The following is a 19,387-nucleotide window of genomic DNA, read 5'->3' as shown; positions in this document are numbered from 1 at the left end:
AAGGCAGTGAAACAATGTGACAAGACAATGGCTAGGTTGCATAGAAAGAGGTATAACCGGTGCTTTTGTTTGTGTTGGTACGCGCCAGTTTGGCGTACCGGCACCTTTTTTCTGAGGGCCGGCTTACCTGCCCGCCTTCCGCTCCCCGACTTTCCATTTGTGCCCCCTTTTGAAATCTTCTATTTACCCAACGTCGCAGCGGCAAACCGGCAGTGAAAGTAGAAGGCACTGCAGGCTCGCCTCCCAGTCGCTTCCCTTCCCTCTGAGCGTCCCACCCTCACAGAAGGGAAATTACATCAGAGGATGTCATCAAAACAAAACTTGCAAGGTACCTAGATGGCAGATGCAGTAGTTGGAAAGTAAGTCTAGTGTGCTGGGCAGACTTCTACAGTCTGTGTCCCAAGTATGGAAAAACAGAACTGGATGGGCTAGACTGGGCTTTAATGGCAATTTCAGCAGTTCGGAAGGTTAGTGCTGGGCAGACTTCTAGGTCTGTGGCTTCAAAATAGCGAGGACAAGTCAAAAACAAGTATGCATACTTTGTATCACATTCATGTCATATGCTAGAAGTGTAACTCAGAGGGAGAGGGGAAGACACCTTAAAGTTTGCAACATTGTTGTGTGTCTCAGGTGGTCAGGAAAGAAATGAAAACCTACCTCTCAGAAAATTCTATAGCTAACACAAGCAACATCTTGCCTCTACAAATTTACCTCATCAAAACTCGTCAGATAATCACATAAAATATTGTCCTATCTCCATCAACGTCCTACCTCTACAAATCTACCTCAACAAACCTCTTCAGATAACTACATGAATTATAGTCCTACCTTTCAAAACTACCTTCGAACATTCTATAGATATCTAAGAAACGATATTTGTCCTAACCACGTCATAACGATAAAAGATAATTTGTAAATCTCACCTAAAATGTAAATTGTAAGCCAACAAATCTCTCCAGATAACCACATAAATTATAGTACTACCTTTCAGAACTACCCTCAAACATTCTATAGATATCTAAGAAACTATCTTTGTCCTATCCATGTTATAACAATAAAGCTAATTTATAAACCTCATCTAAAATGTTAATTGTAAGCCACTTTGAAATGAAACTTGTTTTTGGATAACAGTGGGATGGATACAAGAGCACATAAATAAATAAAATAAATAAATGTTACTATGTGGAAATTATTATGAGTTTTTTTTAAGGGGTCACCCAGCAATTTCCATACACACCAGCTTCAGATCAGGATTACAAATGAGTTCTTGGAGAACATTCTCCAACTAATTTGCATTGTGCAGGTTGGCTAGTAAGAGCAAATCAGGGACAGAGTGAAAGTGTGTGCGTGTGTGATCTAAACATGTATCGATGCCCTGTCACTGTAGAGATTCAATATAATCATAGGGCATTGGTGCAAAGAATTTCAAAAATTTCACCTAAGATGAGAAGGCAAGAAAGTGCCTATTTGTAGCCCTATTTTATAAAAGCCTTTGAGTTCTTCTAAAATGGCAGCAAGTGGAAATGTTCATACGCAAGGTACATGCAAATGTACACAGTAACAATCACAGTAACATAGTAGCTGTCCGCAGATGAAGACTTGTACAAGATAAACTCATTACATATGGTATGTATACCTGTTCTTGATTTATCCTTTCCATTTTTTGGGCATAGACCTTAGACGTCTGTCCAGCATTGGCAATGTTCCAAAATTTCTGAAGCTGTTGTCAAAGCCCCCGAAAAGCTCCACTCCAGCCCATCCAAATCTAATTCCGCCTCAATCAGGGCACAGACTGTAGAAGACAGCCAAGCACTGGCTTTCTTACCGAATCTCCCCTAAGCTTCTTTGAATCCGATCCTTCTAAACAGGATTCCTTTGCGTTTGTCCCAGAATTCTATTACCGTTTTCATCTCCACCTCCCGCAAGAGGGCATTCCACACATCTACCACCATCTCAGTGGAAAAATACTTTCTGGCATTATTCCTGAGTTTGCCACCTTTCAACTTCAATTCATGCCCTCTAGTTCTACCACCTTCCCGTCTCTGGAAAAGGTTTGTTTGAGAATGAATGCCTAGCATCCTTCTGGCAGCTACTACTACTTATCATTTCTATAGCGCTACTGCGACTGCTTTGTCGTTTTGTCACCTTGATATCTTCAGACACCATCACCCAAGGCCCTTCTCCTGAGCCGAGGTTACCAATCTCTCCCCCCCCCCTATCTGGTACATCTCTTTTGTATTTTTGTACCCCAAGTGCATCACTCTGCACTTCTTGGCATTACATTTTAACTGCAAGACCCTTGACTATTCTTCTAATGTTTGGAGATCCCTTTCCATGGTTTCTATTCCTTCCAGGGTATCCACTCTATTGGCTATATTCGTGTCATTCACAAAAAAGGCAAACTTTTCCTTCTAACGTTTCAGCAATGTCTCACACAAATATATTAAACAGAATTGGTTCCAGCACGGCCCCCTTACTCGCCTTCCTTTCCTCAGCGCTGATTCCATTTACCACCACCCTCTGCCGCCTGGTGGCCAACCAGTTTCCAATCCAGTTCACCACTTTGGGTCCTAAGTTAAAGTAACACATAGCTCACCCCCCCTCCCACATTCCACCCAAAACCTGCTCCCAAACTTGCCTCCATGTAAGTCATGTAAAGTACATTTACAAATGGAGTAATTCTATAAGAGGCATTTTACACATGTATACTGTCACATCTGCCCAAAAACGCCTTTATTAAATCACCCCAGCAGCTTTCTCCACGCAGCTAAATGCCCTTTGGCAGATGAATTTAGCCATCCGCTTTCTTTTCAATACACTACACAGATGCTGGTTTGGCATTCCAAAAATGAATGGGAGATTGAAATTGAGATAAGACTGTGAAAACTTGTTCATACGCATTCCAAAGAAACCTATAATGGCCAAAACATCCTTGCAGATAATATGCTTCTGAGGATTTCTCATGTAAATCTCAAGAGACAGCAATCACTTTGTGCGCACATAAATGGCTAATCTTCTGATTATTTCTTTTCGTGCGTTACACAACTTAAGTACATATCTCCTTAGAGAATCTGGAAGGCTTTGAAGTGCAATTGTGCCACAAGTATTTATTTTCCTGTCCTACTCTTTAGTGCCCCCTTGCAGGATACCCTACCCAGGCGTTCTCAGGCAGTGCCTGGGGATGCCGAGCCAGCGGGCCTGGAAAGAGGAAGGATCAGGGAGATGGCTGACAGCCAATAAAAATACAGCACAGAACACAAGAATTCTGTTCCCCAGCAGGAACACAAGTCTTTCCTGGCTCTGTTTCTCACTTTGTGGCTCTTAATCCTAACCTATCTATATCCTCCAAAGCTATTTATTTTTTCAAGTTGTTTTTGTTTCACCAATTTTTATAAAGAAGTCTATTCAAGAATAGTATAAACAGAACAGATTTACATATTGCTCCAAATCATTACATCTCTAAAGTCTTACCCTATAAAATTCCAAACTTTTCTCTTTAAAGGGCACACTTTTTTCTTATATTTTATACCAAATCAAAACAAGAAGTATGCCTGTTTTCATTGTGACCATGCTTCCTTCTGAAAGACCTTGTACCTTAAGGTCCTTTCTCAGCTCTTTATTGCATTCTGACAGTGGTCAGCTCACTTCCATTACAATGGGAAATAAACTAGGAGAAACTTTCAGAGATTTCAAACCTTGACAGCTGCTTGTAATAAAATAATTTTAAAAAATCATCTATAAAAGGGACAAGAAAATTAAAAAAATAATAATCAGCCTTCTGAACTGCTTCAGGGGTGTCAACAAAATCAGTATTCATGACATGCGTGCATTTCTAGGAAACTAATTCATGTATGTTAATAAACAGTGTTTGTTTGGAGCTAAACAGTTAGAGAGCTGATATGAAAAAGCTGCAATTCAACTAAATAAAACCTGCTAAAATATTCTTGAGTTAATTTTAACCAAATATTTAGCAGACCTTTTAACCATATACCTGGCTGAGGCAGTGATTTTGCAATGGTCAGGCATTGTTTATATGTATAAAAAACCGACTCACACATGTAAATCTCCGTACACAATTAAGTACTGATATCAGAACATCACCAGTTATATAAGACCATAACATAGTTTTGAAGAACACACATTGAGGACAAGTTTTGGTTGGTCCTACAAAATATATATGCATTTTGTATTTCAGAATTGCAGTAAATGTAAATTTTGGAAAATTTCCCCATCAATATTTATACCTGATTGGAGTCATCTGCAGCTATGGACTAACTTCTCGCTTGAGCCTGGGCTTGAGTGGGAATTACTGCTTACTTCTCTCGGGTTAAATGCTCCCCCACATTTTGAAAATGCAGAAGTTGAAGTTTTGGAGTTGGGCTACTTAACTGGTTCCCACTTCAAGGTAGGATTGTAAAATCCACTATAATCATGCATAAACAGCAATGCTTACACTTGTAGATGACAAACACAAGTACATAATAGCCATACTGATTCAGACCAATGGTCCATCTAGCCCAGTATCCTGCTTCCAACAATGGCCAATCCAGGTCACAAAGTACCTGGCAGAAACACAATTAGTAGCAACATTCCATGCTACCAATCCTGGTGCAAGCAGTGGCTTCTCCATGTCTCTCTCAATACCAGACTATAAACGTTTTCTCCAAGAAGTTATCAAGCAGAATTAGGTATTGAGGTTGCATTACTTGTCTCTTAACGCAACTTAAATGGCCCTAATGCAGCCTGTCTTAATTTACAGCAGCGGGTTACATAGTAATGAGATGCAAAATATGTAAATTCATGCTTTGCATCTAATTACTATGCAAATATCCTAATGTGACTTGCAATGATACACCGTAAGTCATGTTAGCTGGGGTTCTTTTACCACCCGTGAACACTAGGCCACAAAGCTGCAACCCGATGCTGCCAGGCTGAAGGCTGTCAGAGCCTTCCCCCCACCCCCCGGAGAATGTGCTACCAAATGTATTCGCTTATGGTCCAGTGGTGATTGTCAGGTGGTCTCACACTGCTACTGCTAGGGGGTCATAGTAGCTCGAGACTGCTGCCAGGGGTGCCATTTTAGATATAGTGCTGGAAAACACAGAAGCAACTGAGGGTTGCTCCTGCTCAATCACCACTGGACGACCAGGGAATACATTTGGTAGGTCCTGCTAGGGGTGGGGGACCCTTTGGTGGGTGGGAGACTTGGATTAGGGGGAGGGAAAGTGCTCCGGGGAGTGGGGGAGGGGATGGATCAGGGTGGGGGGTGGGGATGTGGGGGAAGGCTCTGATAACCCTCAGTCTCTAATCTGGGAGCATCGAGTTGCAAACTTTGAGGCCCAATGCTCCCAAGCCCCTGGAATAACACTGCTTCCAAGGTGCCTCGCAGATTTATTCTTTCAAACAGGATTCAGCAACCTGTGGGACTGTTATCCAGCAAGCTGCTGAATATCATGGTAAATTCAGTGTGCTAAAAGCTCATCCTTTACTGAACCTGGATAACTTCCCCTCAAAATCGCTACTTATATGTGCAAAGCACCAGAGTGATGCTGCTCTTTGAGTGCATTTGTCTTTGACTATGGCCTGACCAATGTTTTGCCTAAAACAGACAGCATCTGCAATTAGACAGCTTAGCAGTGTACTTTTTCTAGCGAAAAAGGTGCCGGTACTCAAATGCCAGGCCAGCCTTCAGGGGTGGGGTGATCACTGATGGACCCACCCCACAATAGCCAGGCCCCCTGCAACCAGTCACAGAATCTATGACAAGGCAGAATTGGCGTGTAAGGCCTGAGCTCTTTCATTAAAACTTGGGGACCTTGAGTGAATTTTAGAAGACAATGGAAAAGGTGCCGGTACTCAGTACCCCTCAAAAAAAAGCTCTGCAGCTTAGGAACAGGTCCAGAGATAAATCTGTTCAGTCACTCCAACCAAAAAGATGATCTGCTACCTCTGGCATCAACCATCATAAAACCTCAAGGTACTGGCCACATCTCTTATCAGTGTAAAGTGCTAATACAATTTGTGCACGATGGCATTTTTCCTTCTGATACCTCCTGAAAGATCTTACTAGCTGAGGCCTCTACTCTAATTTGAGCAACAAACATGCAATTGCTATTAGCTTAGAACAAAAGGCTGTTTCCTGTTATGCTAAAAATCACTTGTATAGACATGACACCTCTGTTATGTCTCCAATTGCATAAATGTTAGGAACGGAGGTAGCTTCAAAGGCATCAACAATTATCTTTCCAGTGTCTGCATTCACTTTTACTCCAACATTCTCCAAATTCAGAGACTTGATTGCTGGTGCTCGGCCTGAAATGGAAACAAAAAAGAAGTCAAACTATTACAAATCTGTTAGGTCGATAACTGAAAGCAGAGCATGCAGTTCTCTAATATTTAAAAAAAAGGAAGGAAAACCTCAAAACCCTCAGGCTCACAACCTGACAGAAATGAACCAGGCATCTAGGATAAACTTTTCTATTAAATCTGCTAATATGTATTCGGGTCCCTTTTACAAAGGTGTGGGAGGGCTAATGCGCGGGTAGCATGCACCCAATTGGCACTACTGCTGGGACAGTGCGTGCGCCCGGTGGTAATTCTGAGTTTGGCATGCGCCGAATTCCGTGGTGGAAAATTATTTTCTATTTTCTACTGCAGGGGGCATTCCCGGCGGTAACCGGCAGTGCGGTCATGTTAGCGTGCGCTGCATGTTCACCATGTGGGTAGCGCATGAGCCCTTACCGCTAAGTCAATTGGGTGGCAGTAAGGGCTCAGACCACAAACAGGTGCACGCTAGTTTTAACATTAGTGGAGACCCATTAAAAAATAGCCTTTTTCCCAGCTGTGGTAAAAAAATGGCCCAGCATGTGCCTAAAAGATGCGCCCACACTACCACAGACCACTTTTTACCGTGGTTCTGTAAAAGGACCCCTCACAGTTTGCAACAGTGCCGCACCGTTCAATCTCTCATCGGCAGCAGCCTTTTTTTCCATAACATTTTGCTAACAGAAAAAGAATGAATCATTTGGGTTTTTACATGTTTCAGCATCAGAATCTACAGGTGTAGACACCAGTTTCAAAATGTCCACATATACTGGCAGCGCTTACACATGTATGTGCTGGGATTTTAAAAAGCTGCACATACAAGAGGAGTCAATTAAGAAGCTGGATGAAATAACTTTTTCCTGAAATTCTGAGGTGGTGTTAGACACTACAGGAGTTAGTGCATTTGTCCCCTGAATCACTGGCGGAGAGCTCAAGTCCAAACAATAAGGTGACTGGTGCTCCATGTGCCTTGGAGCCGGTACAGAAAAATTTGCCAAATACATGCACATTCACTATGTATCAATTTTTTGCTCACCCAAACCTACCCCCTTGAAATTCTTGTGTCATGCTCATCTACACATGTGAATAGCGACTTTCTAAAATCACCATTTACAAGTGTATATAAATCTACACATGTAAAATGGCCTCCATAATTCTGAGGGCCTTATAAAATAGACACCCTGTTATAAAATTATCTTCTTTGGGGCAATTTTCCACCCATTGGCATGGCTGCAAAAGACATGTGTTCTTTTCACCAACACACTTTGCAATCACTTTCAAAGCAGAAGTATGTGCATAATTATGCTTGCACCTCCTTATTGTGAGGATATTTTTAAGTGTATATATTGATTTGAACACCTCCTCACAACTGCAGGGAAAAGCATGCATGCTGTTGTATTTTTACCTGCCCCCCATCCCTCTTTACAGGTTGGTATTAACAGCTAAAGTAGAGATTCTGAAATTACTGTATGTTAATTTGGGCAATTGTGTGGTAACTGCAAAATCTTGCAAATTCTCAATTTCCCTGATGATAGGGCAATTCTGGAGCCACTTAGACCAGCTGATACTGCAAAATAGCCCAAGGACTGTCCTTTTCATTCCCCTGTCCTTTTTACTCACAAACAGCAAATTATAGTTTTTGTGCCTCTTGAATCTGCCTGTAATATGTCCTTATTGAAATCTGTCTCCCTTCTCTGTTTCTCAGCAATTTCATTTGTTTGTAAACCACTTTGATGCCTTAGTGAAAGATGTATATCAAATCAATAAACCACACATCATTAATTTCACATAATTCTATTTCCCACTCTGAAAAATGTTCTCTGATTCTTTCCCCCATTCTGTCTTCCTTCCTGTTTTTTTCCCAATCAGAACCAAAAAGCTATCAATAAAGTAAAACTTAAAATTTAAAATAAAGTGCTGTGGAAAGCCTCCAGCACCTGAATCTTTCTTTTTGCTAAATGCAATGAACAAAAACATACAGCAAACACCACCAGAATGTTTAAGGGGGTGGAGAAAGTTCAAATTGACCCCCCCCCCCCCCCGAAAAAAAACCCCCTCCCATCTCAGCTGTCTACAAAATGACAGCATCAGTTCCATTGTCTGCAATTTAAAAGAAGGTTCCCAAGTACTATTAACAAGAGGAATTTCAAGCTTTCTTTATTCAAAAGCTGTCTGTCCATCTTGTCTGTCTAGAAGCGAACATGTTTCACTCTGCTGGTACGGACATGTTTTTTTTTTAATGTCAAGGCAGAGCAGGAATAAAACAGAGCTACAGTGTTGCACAGCAGAAAATCATTTGATGTTGTAAAGTTTCTTTAAGAAGGCAAAGCTGGTTTGATCAGTTCAAACTCAATCGGGTGAACAGAATTTAATGCTTTCTATAATACTTCAGCCTTAAGGCAGGAACCCCTTTAGCCAACCATGCTACATCTGAATGCCTGTGTAAGGACTCTGTGCTTTAATTTCACCTATTCAAACTAACACTTCCTCTGGAAGCAGTGACTGGAGCTGTCCGCACTTGGCTATCTGTCTGTCTTTCCTCCTGTCGACCCCATGGGATACGGATCTGCCCCCCTTTCCTACTCGCCCCCACCCAGCTCTCCAACCCTGATGCTATCAGGCAAGAAAAATAATAAACCTCCAGGACCTTATCTGGGCTCGGATGTGAAACAACTTCCTACTGTTGTAGTGCTTTGTGTATGCAGATACAGGCTGGGACTCTACAAATGGGCAGCTAATGGGGTTTCTGAGTTTCCCCTTTTTCCTGCCTCATGTGGCGTCAAAAGCAAGTTTAGCATGCAAAGGCATTAATGAAGTGCCTGGACTTAGAAGCTGCCCGAGGTCACAGTTAAGGAGCCCCCATGAAAATAACAGCTGCATAATTACTCCAACAACCTTCAAGTGTTCAATTCTAGCCCATGTCCACCTGCGAACCTCTGCAGGAAGACTGTACAAAAATAGACTAAGCAGAAACAAGTTCAACTCCTTGGCCAGAAATTCCTACACTGTCTCCCTCCCTCCCTCCCCAACCTCAAAACATTAATAACAAATTTAATTACGCTTAAACTTGTATTAATTCCTGCATACAATCCTTAGGGATACACATCCTCAGATTACAGCTAATAATGAGATCTTTCTAGCAACTTTAATTACTTTCTGTAGCACTTACCAGCTGTGAGGCAGCAATGACACTTTCCAATGCCATTCCTACATTTGTGCTTAACTTTAACAGTAACTCAAATCCAACGTTTTTCGGAGCCGAGAGCTGAATGTGGACTAGAGCGGGCTGGCATTTCATGAACTTTTACACAACAGCTATATGTGAATAATATTTTTAATTATAAATATGGTGGGAATGTATTAGTAATGAATGAAACTGTACCCTTTTTCTACAAATTACACTTTTTGTTACACCCAGATTGAATTCTTTTCAATGGCTTCCTTAAAACACATGTACATATTTTTTTTTTAATCAAAGTTTCACAAAGTCAACACTTGAGCTGATTTTTTTTTTTTTATTAACCTCATGCAGGCATACATTTACACATGCACAAAACAGATGCTATCTTTCAACACACCTACGTGGATTGTACGAAAGCATTCCTGGGGGCAGAGCTGCAATCTACTTACTTATAATATGCATGTACATGCACAAATTTATACCATTTTTGGAGCGGGTATAAATTTGCGTGAGAGCATTTGTATACAGCTGGGACTGGTCCTGGGTACCTGCACTGCCTTTAAAAAATAGATGCCTTTTTGGACTTGTCAAATCAGTGCCCTGTTATGACATTTTTTAATTGGTTTCTCATATATGATTTGGGACAGAGATCCATTTCAGAGCACACTGAGGATGTCCCTTCTTGCTGCTTTATCCTTAATTTTCCTTGCAGTCACTGAAGATTGCAAATATGGTAGGATTCTTCTAGGAAAGCATCCTCAGGGGGCAATTAATCAGTCAACAGGACAAAGTCAAGTGGCAAATAGTCATCATCTACTAAAAGTGCACAGGAAGCAGAAAGCCCAGCTCCATTCATGGATTTTAATCTCTTATAATAGTTTCAGGCCACAAGCTAACCAGGACAATACATTTCTGCTTCACTGGGCTGATGAGGGAGCAGAGCGCTTTCAAAACGGGTCACAAATGCATTAGGTTAGCCCAATAACAAGGTCTCACTTACAGTTTGCTGACCTTTATAGCCACATAGCTAAATGACCAAATACAGCAACAGCATGACTTTATTTAATTGATCCCCTATGTGATTTCCTTGCACTACCTAGTCACTAGAGTCTCAACTCAACTCTACACATTTCCTGAAAAGTATCATTGGTCCTACCGCTATAGATATTTGGCCTGTGACATTTTCTCTCAAGCTGCGGACACTGCAGACAAGATACGCAGACGGGCTGAAACGGCATTTAGCTCTGCAAACTGGTTGCTGTTCTTTCATTTCTGAGCATCTATAGGCTCATAGTAATAAATATGTATTTTGGGAGGGCAACTTTATAACTACCCAAACTGTACCATTGCAAGCCCCATGACTGGGGGGGGGGGGGGGGGGGGCGGGGGATTATAGGATTCAATTCAGTTATACGGCTGGAACATGTGTGAGTTATTAATATTAGTGGCCTGAATAGTTTGTTACTTTAGCTGTTAACTGCAGGTCTCATTTGTATTATTCATATTGTTAATCCATACACAGGTTGTAACCGTAACTGAATTCTCTTTATTCTTTGCTTCAATAAAAATGATTTGAACATAACTACACATATTGCATACTTTTCACTCCACAGACCCTGCCATATTTTCAAAGGAAAAGTATGCGTGTACTTTCATTTGAAAATGATCCCAGGAAAAGCATAAGAACATAAGAATAGCCACACCGGGTCAGACCAATGGTGTATCTAGCCCAGTATCCTGCTTCCAAGTACCTGGCAGAAACCCAATTAGTAGCAACATTCTATGCTACCACTAACTTGTATGGCTACTTTTTCTAAGTATGCAGTAGCTAATCTCACCCCATCCTGCAGTGGGTAAAAATATGTGGTAAATTGCACTGCAAGCACATTTTTATGTGCATACAGCACGGACAATTTTATGAAAACCATTCCCATGGGTAAAACCCCCTTATACTTGCAGAATCCCCCTCTAAGGAAGCCATTTTATAACTGACCATGGCTGTAAACAGTACTTGCATGAGGGTACTGGCGAATGTTCAAAACAAAACTTCTGTTTAGAAAATTATCCAGGGAATTAGGTTATTCATACCAGCTCTTGACCAGGTACAAATTTCCTAGGATAATTCTGCAGCTATGCATGTATTCTAAAGTCCACATGGAAATGCCAGTTCCTGTCTTCACTCAGTCCTATCAAACTTATGAGCGAGGAGACAGATCCACCTACATATCTGAAGGACATTTTTGTAAAAGCCTATTTCTGCATGTAAAGCACTGTTTTATTTGCAGAAATGTCTTTTAAAATGTAAAAACAGAATTATGCATATAGACACTTGCAGAGGAAAAAGTATATGCGTATATTACAGGTGAGGTCAGCTATAAAATTTACCACAGCCCCTCCCCCCACCCTTACAAGTAAATCAATAGGGAACAAGATCCCTAACCCAACCCAGAAGACTTAATCTATCTGTTCCTTCCATTAGCAGGATTTATGCCCCGACTGTACCTTCAGCAGGAGCTCATAGTCATCCTACAACTAGTTAAACACACATGCCGCTGAGGTTTTTTTTTTTTTTTCAGTCAGTGATATAATTGGCACATCTGTAGACAGGAAATCCTCTACACTACCAAGTTTCCCAGTCTATTATCTGACACCTGGTGTGGGTGTGTTGATATAGAAAAAAAAACAATGAATCATACTCTAACTGAACATCAATTAACCAGCTTTAACTGTTCATGTGTTTAATCTTTCAGGGTGGAGTACAAAAAGTGAATACTGAGAAAAATGACTTTGGTTTTCAGGATATCACTGTTCCAAATCTATTACAATGAATCGCTTATTTTCCCCCTAGTTGGAAAAAGTGAATAACGAGGTTCTCTTATTTGCATACATCTGCTTAATAGGATGACATATGATGTGTCCTGTCATGTTCAGCTCTGCACATTTTTATATATTGGCTGTGTAAAGGGAAGTCAATTTCCTTGACACAGGAAAAGTAAAACAGTTTGCATAAATCTCTACTTTGAGGATTTACACTATGACCATGCAAGTGTCCTCATTCTCGCCAAAATTCTATAAATGGCGCTTAAAATTACAAGTGCAAACTTGGGCACGCGCCCAATTTGATTAATAACAAGCTCCGATAATTGGGTGCTAATAATCAATAATCGGCACTAATTGAAATTTACACGTAGGAGAGTTCCTACAATTTATGCATGCAGTTATTGAATAAGGGGCATCCACGCCTAATTTAGATGTGATTATTTACGGTGTAAATCCTCATTAGGCGCAACCCCAGCGCTAAGCGAATTCTATAAATGGTGCCAAACTTTGTTTCTCGGCAAGGCCTGTATTTTGGGGAAGAAGTGCATTCTCAATCACTGGCTTTTGGATCACCCCCCGCCTCTATCTGGTACTGGAGGAATAAGCTACATCAACATATGATATGGGAATCACGGGGGGCCCACCGGTCGCCAAGGAGGCAGCAGAGGTGTCTTGCGATTTGGGAGTCCCATTTGAACAAACTTTTACCGGCAGATCAAAGCCAAATTCTGAATAGATTCTCACTGGACCGTTGAGGGTGGTTGGGTAAGGGGGACGATGTATCACAGGGAAGGGAAGGGTTAGGGTGGTAGGAACAGGAGACAGGGAAATAACATGCAAGTGTAGGTTGGGTCCTGAAGGGAAACAGTCCAACCTACATCCCAGAATTTTACAACCATGTTGATATTTACGATTTGGTGGGGATAAGTATGGGGATTTTTTTTGGGGGGGGGGGGATTTTGGAGTGGGATGGGGTTGGGGGTAGAAAAGGGAGAAAACGTGATGACGAGGACTCACTAATGGACTTTGGTGAAAGTTTGATGTTATCATGCTGGATTTGTTGGAATTTGTTTCTTAGAAATTACACAAGAATGTATTGTTGGATTTTGCGATGTCATCAATAAAAAATTGTTTCTAGTAAAAAAAAATGGTGCCTACCTTTTAGCACCACTTACAGAATAGTGCTTACAGCGGTTTTTTTCTGGTGCTGATTTTTTTGGTGCAATTTTGTCCTATATGCATAAAATATGCAGTACAACTACTGAACCAGAAAAGATGACCTAAATACAGTATTGTCTGCTTAAGTAAGCTCATATTTACGCTTCAGTGCTGCATAACTACAGGAATGTTTCAAGGGCAGTCATCCCTACACTGTGCCCTACTGCATATTCAAGGCCTGACTTTGAAAACTTTTATGAAGGGCTGGCCTGGGTAATCAGTAGATGTGCTGCACTTTGCCACACAGAGTGCCTTGGGTTCAATTCCTGGGGTTGATCAGCGTTAGATATAGTGCAGATGTAGCATTCACAGCCACTGAAATGGGAGTGCTCAACAGTGACACCTACTGACCAGGAAGAGCACTGGCACTGGAAGGAACCGCAAACTGTGGCTTCCGGGATATCAAAGGGTTTAAAAATAGAGGCACATTTCCAGCTTGTTTGAATAAAAATGCATGGTGCTACAGCCCAAGAGAGGCCAATTCCAATTTAGCTGGAACCCCAAAAGGAGAAAACTGCCAGCCCAAAAAGTAAATAAAAACTCACAACCGTGAACATCCTATGCCTTCATACCCCTGGGGTAAGGTCCTAATTCTACTGCTCTCTGCACCTAGTTTTCTCTCTTCCTGTTCAACGGCATGCATCTTTTGCACCTCGACAGCTTGCTGAACTTTGCCTCCCTGCCATACTTTCACTGTACAATTTTGTATCAGTAGGCAAGAACCACCCATATCCAACTCTTTTTTTCTCATCACAATAAGCACATTGATAACCATCTGATGCTGTCAGTCAACAAAAGAATACTCTTCTGGCTTGATTTATGAAGTATTTTTTTCCTAAGATATGGAATGACAGAAAACTCTAGTCCAGTGAAAACAGGTGATTTTGCAATCCAAAAAGATTTCTTGAATAGAGAGGCACACCTAGGTAGGAAAGCTTGCATGCAGCAGTCTCTGTCACCCAGTCCATTTGCTAGCAACTTGTAGGCCAGAGAAAAGGTTTGTCAAGGAAGAAGAATGCTAACATCGGAACCAATGTCACATAAGGGCCATGCAAGGGAATTACAGATCATTTATCGTCTGACAGTGGGAAAGTATGATGGCCAGCATGAATGTTTCCAGCAGCAAGTTAGGATACCACAATGGTGCCAGGCTGGCACTGCAAGAACAGTATAGTACTTCTCCCAGATAATATCTCAGGACCAGCAGAACAACTGAATTAACAGTAGTTAAGAGACTCGGACTTGAAAAAAAAAAACATTTGGGGGCAGAGAGGCAAAACCAGTTATTCAATATACAGGGAAGGCAATAATTATTTTATTTTTTAATTTTTATCTGGATTTAGCGTACACCTTTTCAGCAATAGTTTAAGTTTAATTACATTTAGGTACAATAAGTATTACAGTACACAGGTACTGTAAGCTGATTTTAAAAGGGAAACTCCTCAAGAAGTTTCCCTTTGAAAAAAAAAACCTGGCCAGTTTGTGCCGAAAACTATGCACAGAGATTTGATCATGGAATCTACATGTATAATTACACTTTTCCCCCCTCCCATCCAACTCTGCCCATGCATTTTTGTTGGGTTAAAACATCTGCACCATGAACACATGCACAGTGTGTGTGTGTTTGGGGGGGGGGGGGGGGAGAAGATAAGCAATAATTAGTCCAAGTTCTTCTGCGCATAAACACAAGTTCATCTGCAGAAAAAAATACCCTTACTGTCCTCATTAAGCTTAATTTTGATGTCCTCATTTTCCTCTCACAATATTTCTGTCTACAAATCTGATGTATTTTTGTTTAATACACATTTAGAGTTTTAACAGAGATCAACAGAAATAGAAAACCATAAGTAAAAGTCAAAGCAGCTCAAACAGAAACAGTACCTTCCAGAAAACCCTTCACTGCCTCAGGGAGAAACTTAGGGGTCCTTTACTAAAGCTTAAGCGCTAAATGTTAAGAAGCTCATTTTACACCTATGGGCTTCTGAGCATTTAGAATGCGCTACTCTCTAGTAAATGGGCCCCTCAGGTTGTGAGCCTTTCAGGGACAGAAAAATACCTACTGTACATGAATGTACACTACTTCAATAGCTTTCGGGCACACAGGCAGTATATAAGAAATTAAAAACAAATCTGATGATCCTGCAGATTGCACAAATGCAGCAAAATTTATTTTTGGACTACATTAGAATGTACATATTTATTCAGGCTTCATTAGTTGCCAACTGAATTCTGAGTGGCGTTCAAAATGTTAATACGATTTCTTTTAACGCATTATGGTGCTCATTTCAAAGCGATACAAGTCTTAAAATGCCTTAAAAAACATCCATCTCCTAAAAACTTCCAAATTCTGATTTTGGACATTTGATGCTGCAGTTTGTCCAAATAGCAAGGGGGTGTATTTTGGGCAGGACTAGGGAGGGCACAAAAGTAGGACATCCAACAGGGATTTTCAAATGAGAGGACATTTTTATCTAGACCCGTGTCAGTGATGTCCACGTTACAAAACGTTGCTCTAACTGAGCAGCTGGCCACTGTACGGATTAAGATATGACCCTTCCTTAATCCCCCAGTGGTTGTTGTCCCCCTCCCTCTCCCCTGAAACTGGAAAGGAAAACCAGGCTCTATATCAGCTTCAGGTATTATAGCCATTCTGAACAAAACAGGTCAGAAGAGTAGCCTAGTGGTTAGTGCAGTGGATTATGAACCAAGGGACCAAGGTTCAAGTCCCACTTCAACTTACTGCACCTAAATATATGACACCTGCAAGCCTGAAGGCTACTGATGTGGTGTCCATTCAGGTACAGTAGGTATTTTTCAGGTCCTGGAGGGATCATATTAAAAAAAATAAAAAGAGTTGAACCTGTGCTCCTTGGTTTGGTTTGCAGTGCACTGCACTAAGCACTAGGCTACTCCTCTGGTCTGCAAAGAAATCTGTTTAGCCATATCTTTGAAAATGATGATAGACAGATGTTCATGTACCTGGTTTTTGTTGTCGTTCAAAAGTTGGACATTTCACTTTGGCTATTCATTTTGGACGTTTTCAATGCAAAAATGTCCATCTCAAGCTATAATCAAAGAAGAAATCTAGACATTTTTCCTGTTTGATAATGGCTGTAAGATGGATGGTGTATCTTGCAGCTGTTCTGCATTTCTTCTGTCCAGCTAGAGTTTTGTGATAAGAAACTCAGAGCTTGATTCAAGTATCTATGGCAAAATCTCTCCATAAGGTCAAGATGTGATCTTGAACATTTTCCCCTGCTGAACATGTACTGTACAATGTTTCTGCCACTTGGTTTGTGTTTGGAAAATTATTACTTAAAATTTCAGAACATGACTAAAGAAATGTTCTTTCAACAGGTATTGGGAGATATATTTTACTGGTCAATATTTGAAGCCATTTATCCAGATAATGGTCACTGCTATCCAGATAAACAGCTTGGGGAGGGGAGGAGAATTATCGACATGGGTTACTGTTCGTATCTAGATCTCATTGCATAAAATGAGACCTGTGCTAAAACAGCACATTAGTGGTAAAATAACCTGTCATAATGGTAGCCCATGCTGACAACTTCTCCCTTTAGTTGGGCCTATCAGCAGATACCCAGTGGCACTACTCAGTGCGTTGAATATTATTACAAACAGCCTTGGCACTATCCAGATAGTGCTGGAGTAGTCTGTGGGCGAAGCTGGAACGGAGTTCAAAGTTATCCAGTTAGCAGCAAAGCTCAGCTTTTGTAGCAGAAACAAGAGTGTAACCCAGACAGCAACAAAGACCAGTGGCCCATACAATATCAAAATCACCCCACAGTTTGTAGAAGTTTCTGGCTTGAAAAATCTCAGAGTAACTGTACAGAAGCCTCTCATACATACCTACTGCCCACATGACTGTGTCAAAAGTGTCGATCTCTTCAGCACCATTCTCAATGTTTTTCCACGTAACTTGTAGCTGGTTGTTCCCCAATTTTTCCACTTTGGTTGGCGTACACTTCCATAAAAACTTGGTCCTCTGAGATGTCATATAATCGGTCACCAAGGCAGCCATTTGCTAGAAAGGAAATGTAAAAAGTCAAAATGATGGGAGATCATTAAAATGAAACAGAACGGACCTTTCAGCTTTCATGGGATTTTTTGTTTGTTACGTAGGTAAGGAAGTAAGGTTACACATTTTAAAAAGTGTGCAGCTTGTGTGTCCTTTGCGATATTTCACAAGCTACACACCGCGTTATAGGTTACAAATGTTATGCAGTAAGTCAGAATCCTTGTTCCTCTAAAATTTCCTGAAGCAATCACATCTGCTCACCTGTCATCAGATCTAATTGGGCCACAGTGACCATGTTTTCATAAACAACAACATCTCACACACTGCCTGAGCCAACTGTTCCTGTTTAGCTCATTCTACTTTGGGTCATTTGTGGCAGTGATCCTTGGAGCTGCAGAGCACTACAGGCAAGCGTCTTCCAGAACTTGAAAAACAATTCCTTAAGCTGTGTTGTTCTTTTATATATTTTTGAACTAGATAAATAGGCACACATGCACCTCTCAAACATGTGTTACACAGAGCCTATTTTTTCTTGATTCATGCGAATAAAACAATGTTGAAAAGAAATGTACAAAAGCTGTTGGTCCTTTTTTCTGTGTGTCCACAATGTTCTCCAGTTCAGCACTGAGGCCTCATCAGAGAGCAGCTCTAACCTTTGACCTAGCTCTGTTTGCCTGCTTATGAACCCTGCTGTGACCTACTAGAAGAGGGCAGAGGAGACCCTTTGGATTTGAATCATATTGTACCTCTCATACGATATTTGTGCTTAAAAGAACTGTTCACTGTTCCATGAAAAGAACAAGCAGCTGCAATAAAACATGGCCTTAGCTCGGCAAAAAGACAACAACAGGTGAATCTAATGTTTAGAGAGTTGCATGGGGACAGAAATCTAACCTGTCCCTGTGGGGAATCTAACCCGTCCCCACCGCAAGTAATCTCCTCCATCTCAGCTCCCGGCCCACCCAGCCCTTGCCGCAGTCACCTTGACACCCACCCTCTTCAAGAAAGCTAGATTCTACAACCAGTAAAAATTCTAGTAAAAGTAACAAAACCATTTTCTTCTGTACTCTACTAAGACAGCAGATGTACATATTAACAGGACCCAAAGCAGTCCAAAACATGTAAATTCAGAAACAACACAGTTTATACTTAATTGTTCAAATGCCCTTAGGATTCACCTTTGGGTTTAAAAAGCAAATCCATGTGCATGTAAGGACTGCATAAACAAATTAAAGCAAAGTTTAAAGCAAACACCCTAATATGTTATACTTGGTAGCAATAATGAAACAATGATAGAATATTCACATAGCAAGCAGCCTGAGGCAACAGATTTATTTTCCAAACTTGGCAGCTAATAGTGTGCTGAACTGGACAATGTTGGCACATTTAGACTGACGCTGGACAGAACTTCTGCATGAAAGAAACCCTTCCCTCATTATTTAATACCTCTGTGAAACAGTAGTAATAAAAAAAGGCAAATGCATAAAATATACCACTGCAATCCACAAAACAAAAGGAGCAAATTCCCACATGCTATCTTTTTCTTTTAATGTAGGCATAGGGGAAAAAAAAGTTTTTAAATGCTCCCAGGTTTCAACCTAATTCATGTACTTGCCACCCCCAGTGCATCGTCATATCTGGTGCTACAAAAATATATTTATTTTTGTAGAGTTGGGGTGTACCCGACGGTAATCGGGCAGTGCAGGTTACCACCGGTTTAATGCAGGAGCCCTTACCGCCACCTCAATGTATGGCGGTCAGGGCGCCCCTCCCCCCCAAATGATTGCGCGGCAAGTGCTTTACTT

The 19,387-nt window shown here is 41.1% G+C and overlaps 1 protein-coding gene across 1 annotated transcript in view; it reads right to left on the bottom strand.

Moving 5' to 3' along the window:
- Positions 1–19,387, bottom strand: part of TXNRD2 (thioredoxin reductase 2) — a 114,504-nt gene that overhangs the window by 20,013 nt on the left and 75,104 nt on the right. The window contains exons 11-12 of the mRNA XM_030218390.1: positions 17,414–17,588; positions 6,176–6,312 (exon numbers count right to left, since the gene is read on the bottom strand). Of these exons, the coding sequence (XP_030074250.1) occupies positions 6,176–6,312; positions 17,414–17,588 (312 nt within the window). The remainder of the gene's footprint in view (positions 1–6,175; positions 6,313–17,413; positions 17,589–19,387) is intronic.

Source organism: Microcaecilia unicolor, chromosome 11, assembly GCF_901765095.1.
Source record: "Microcaecilia unicolor chromosome 11, aMicUni1.1, whole genome shotgun sequence".
Lineage (NCBI taxonomy): Eukaryota > Metazoa > Chordata > Amphibia > Gymnophiona > Siphonopidae > Microcaecilia > Microcaecilia unicolor.
Note: the sequence above shows the minus strand (reverse complement) of the source record. Positions and strands in the feature narration are given on the sequence as shown.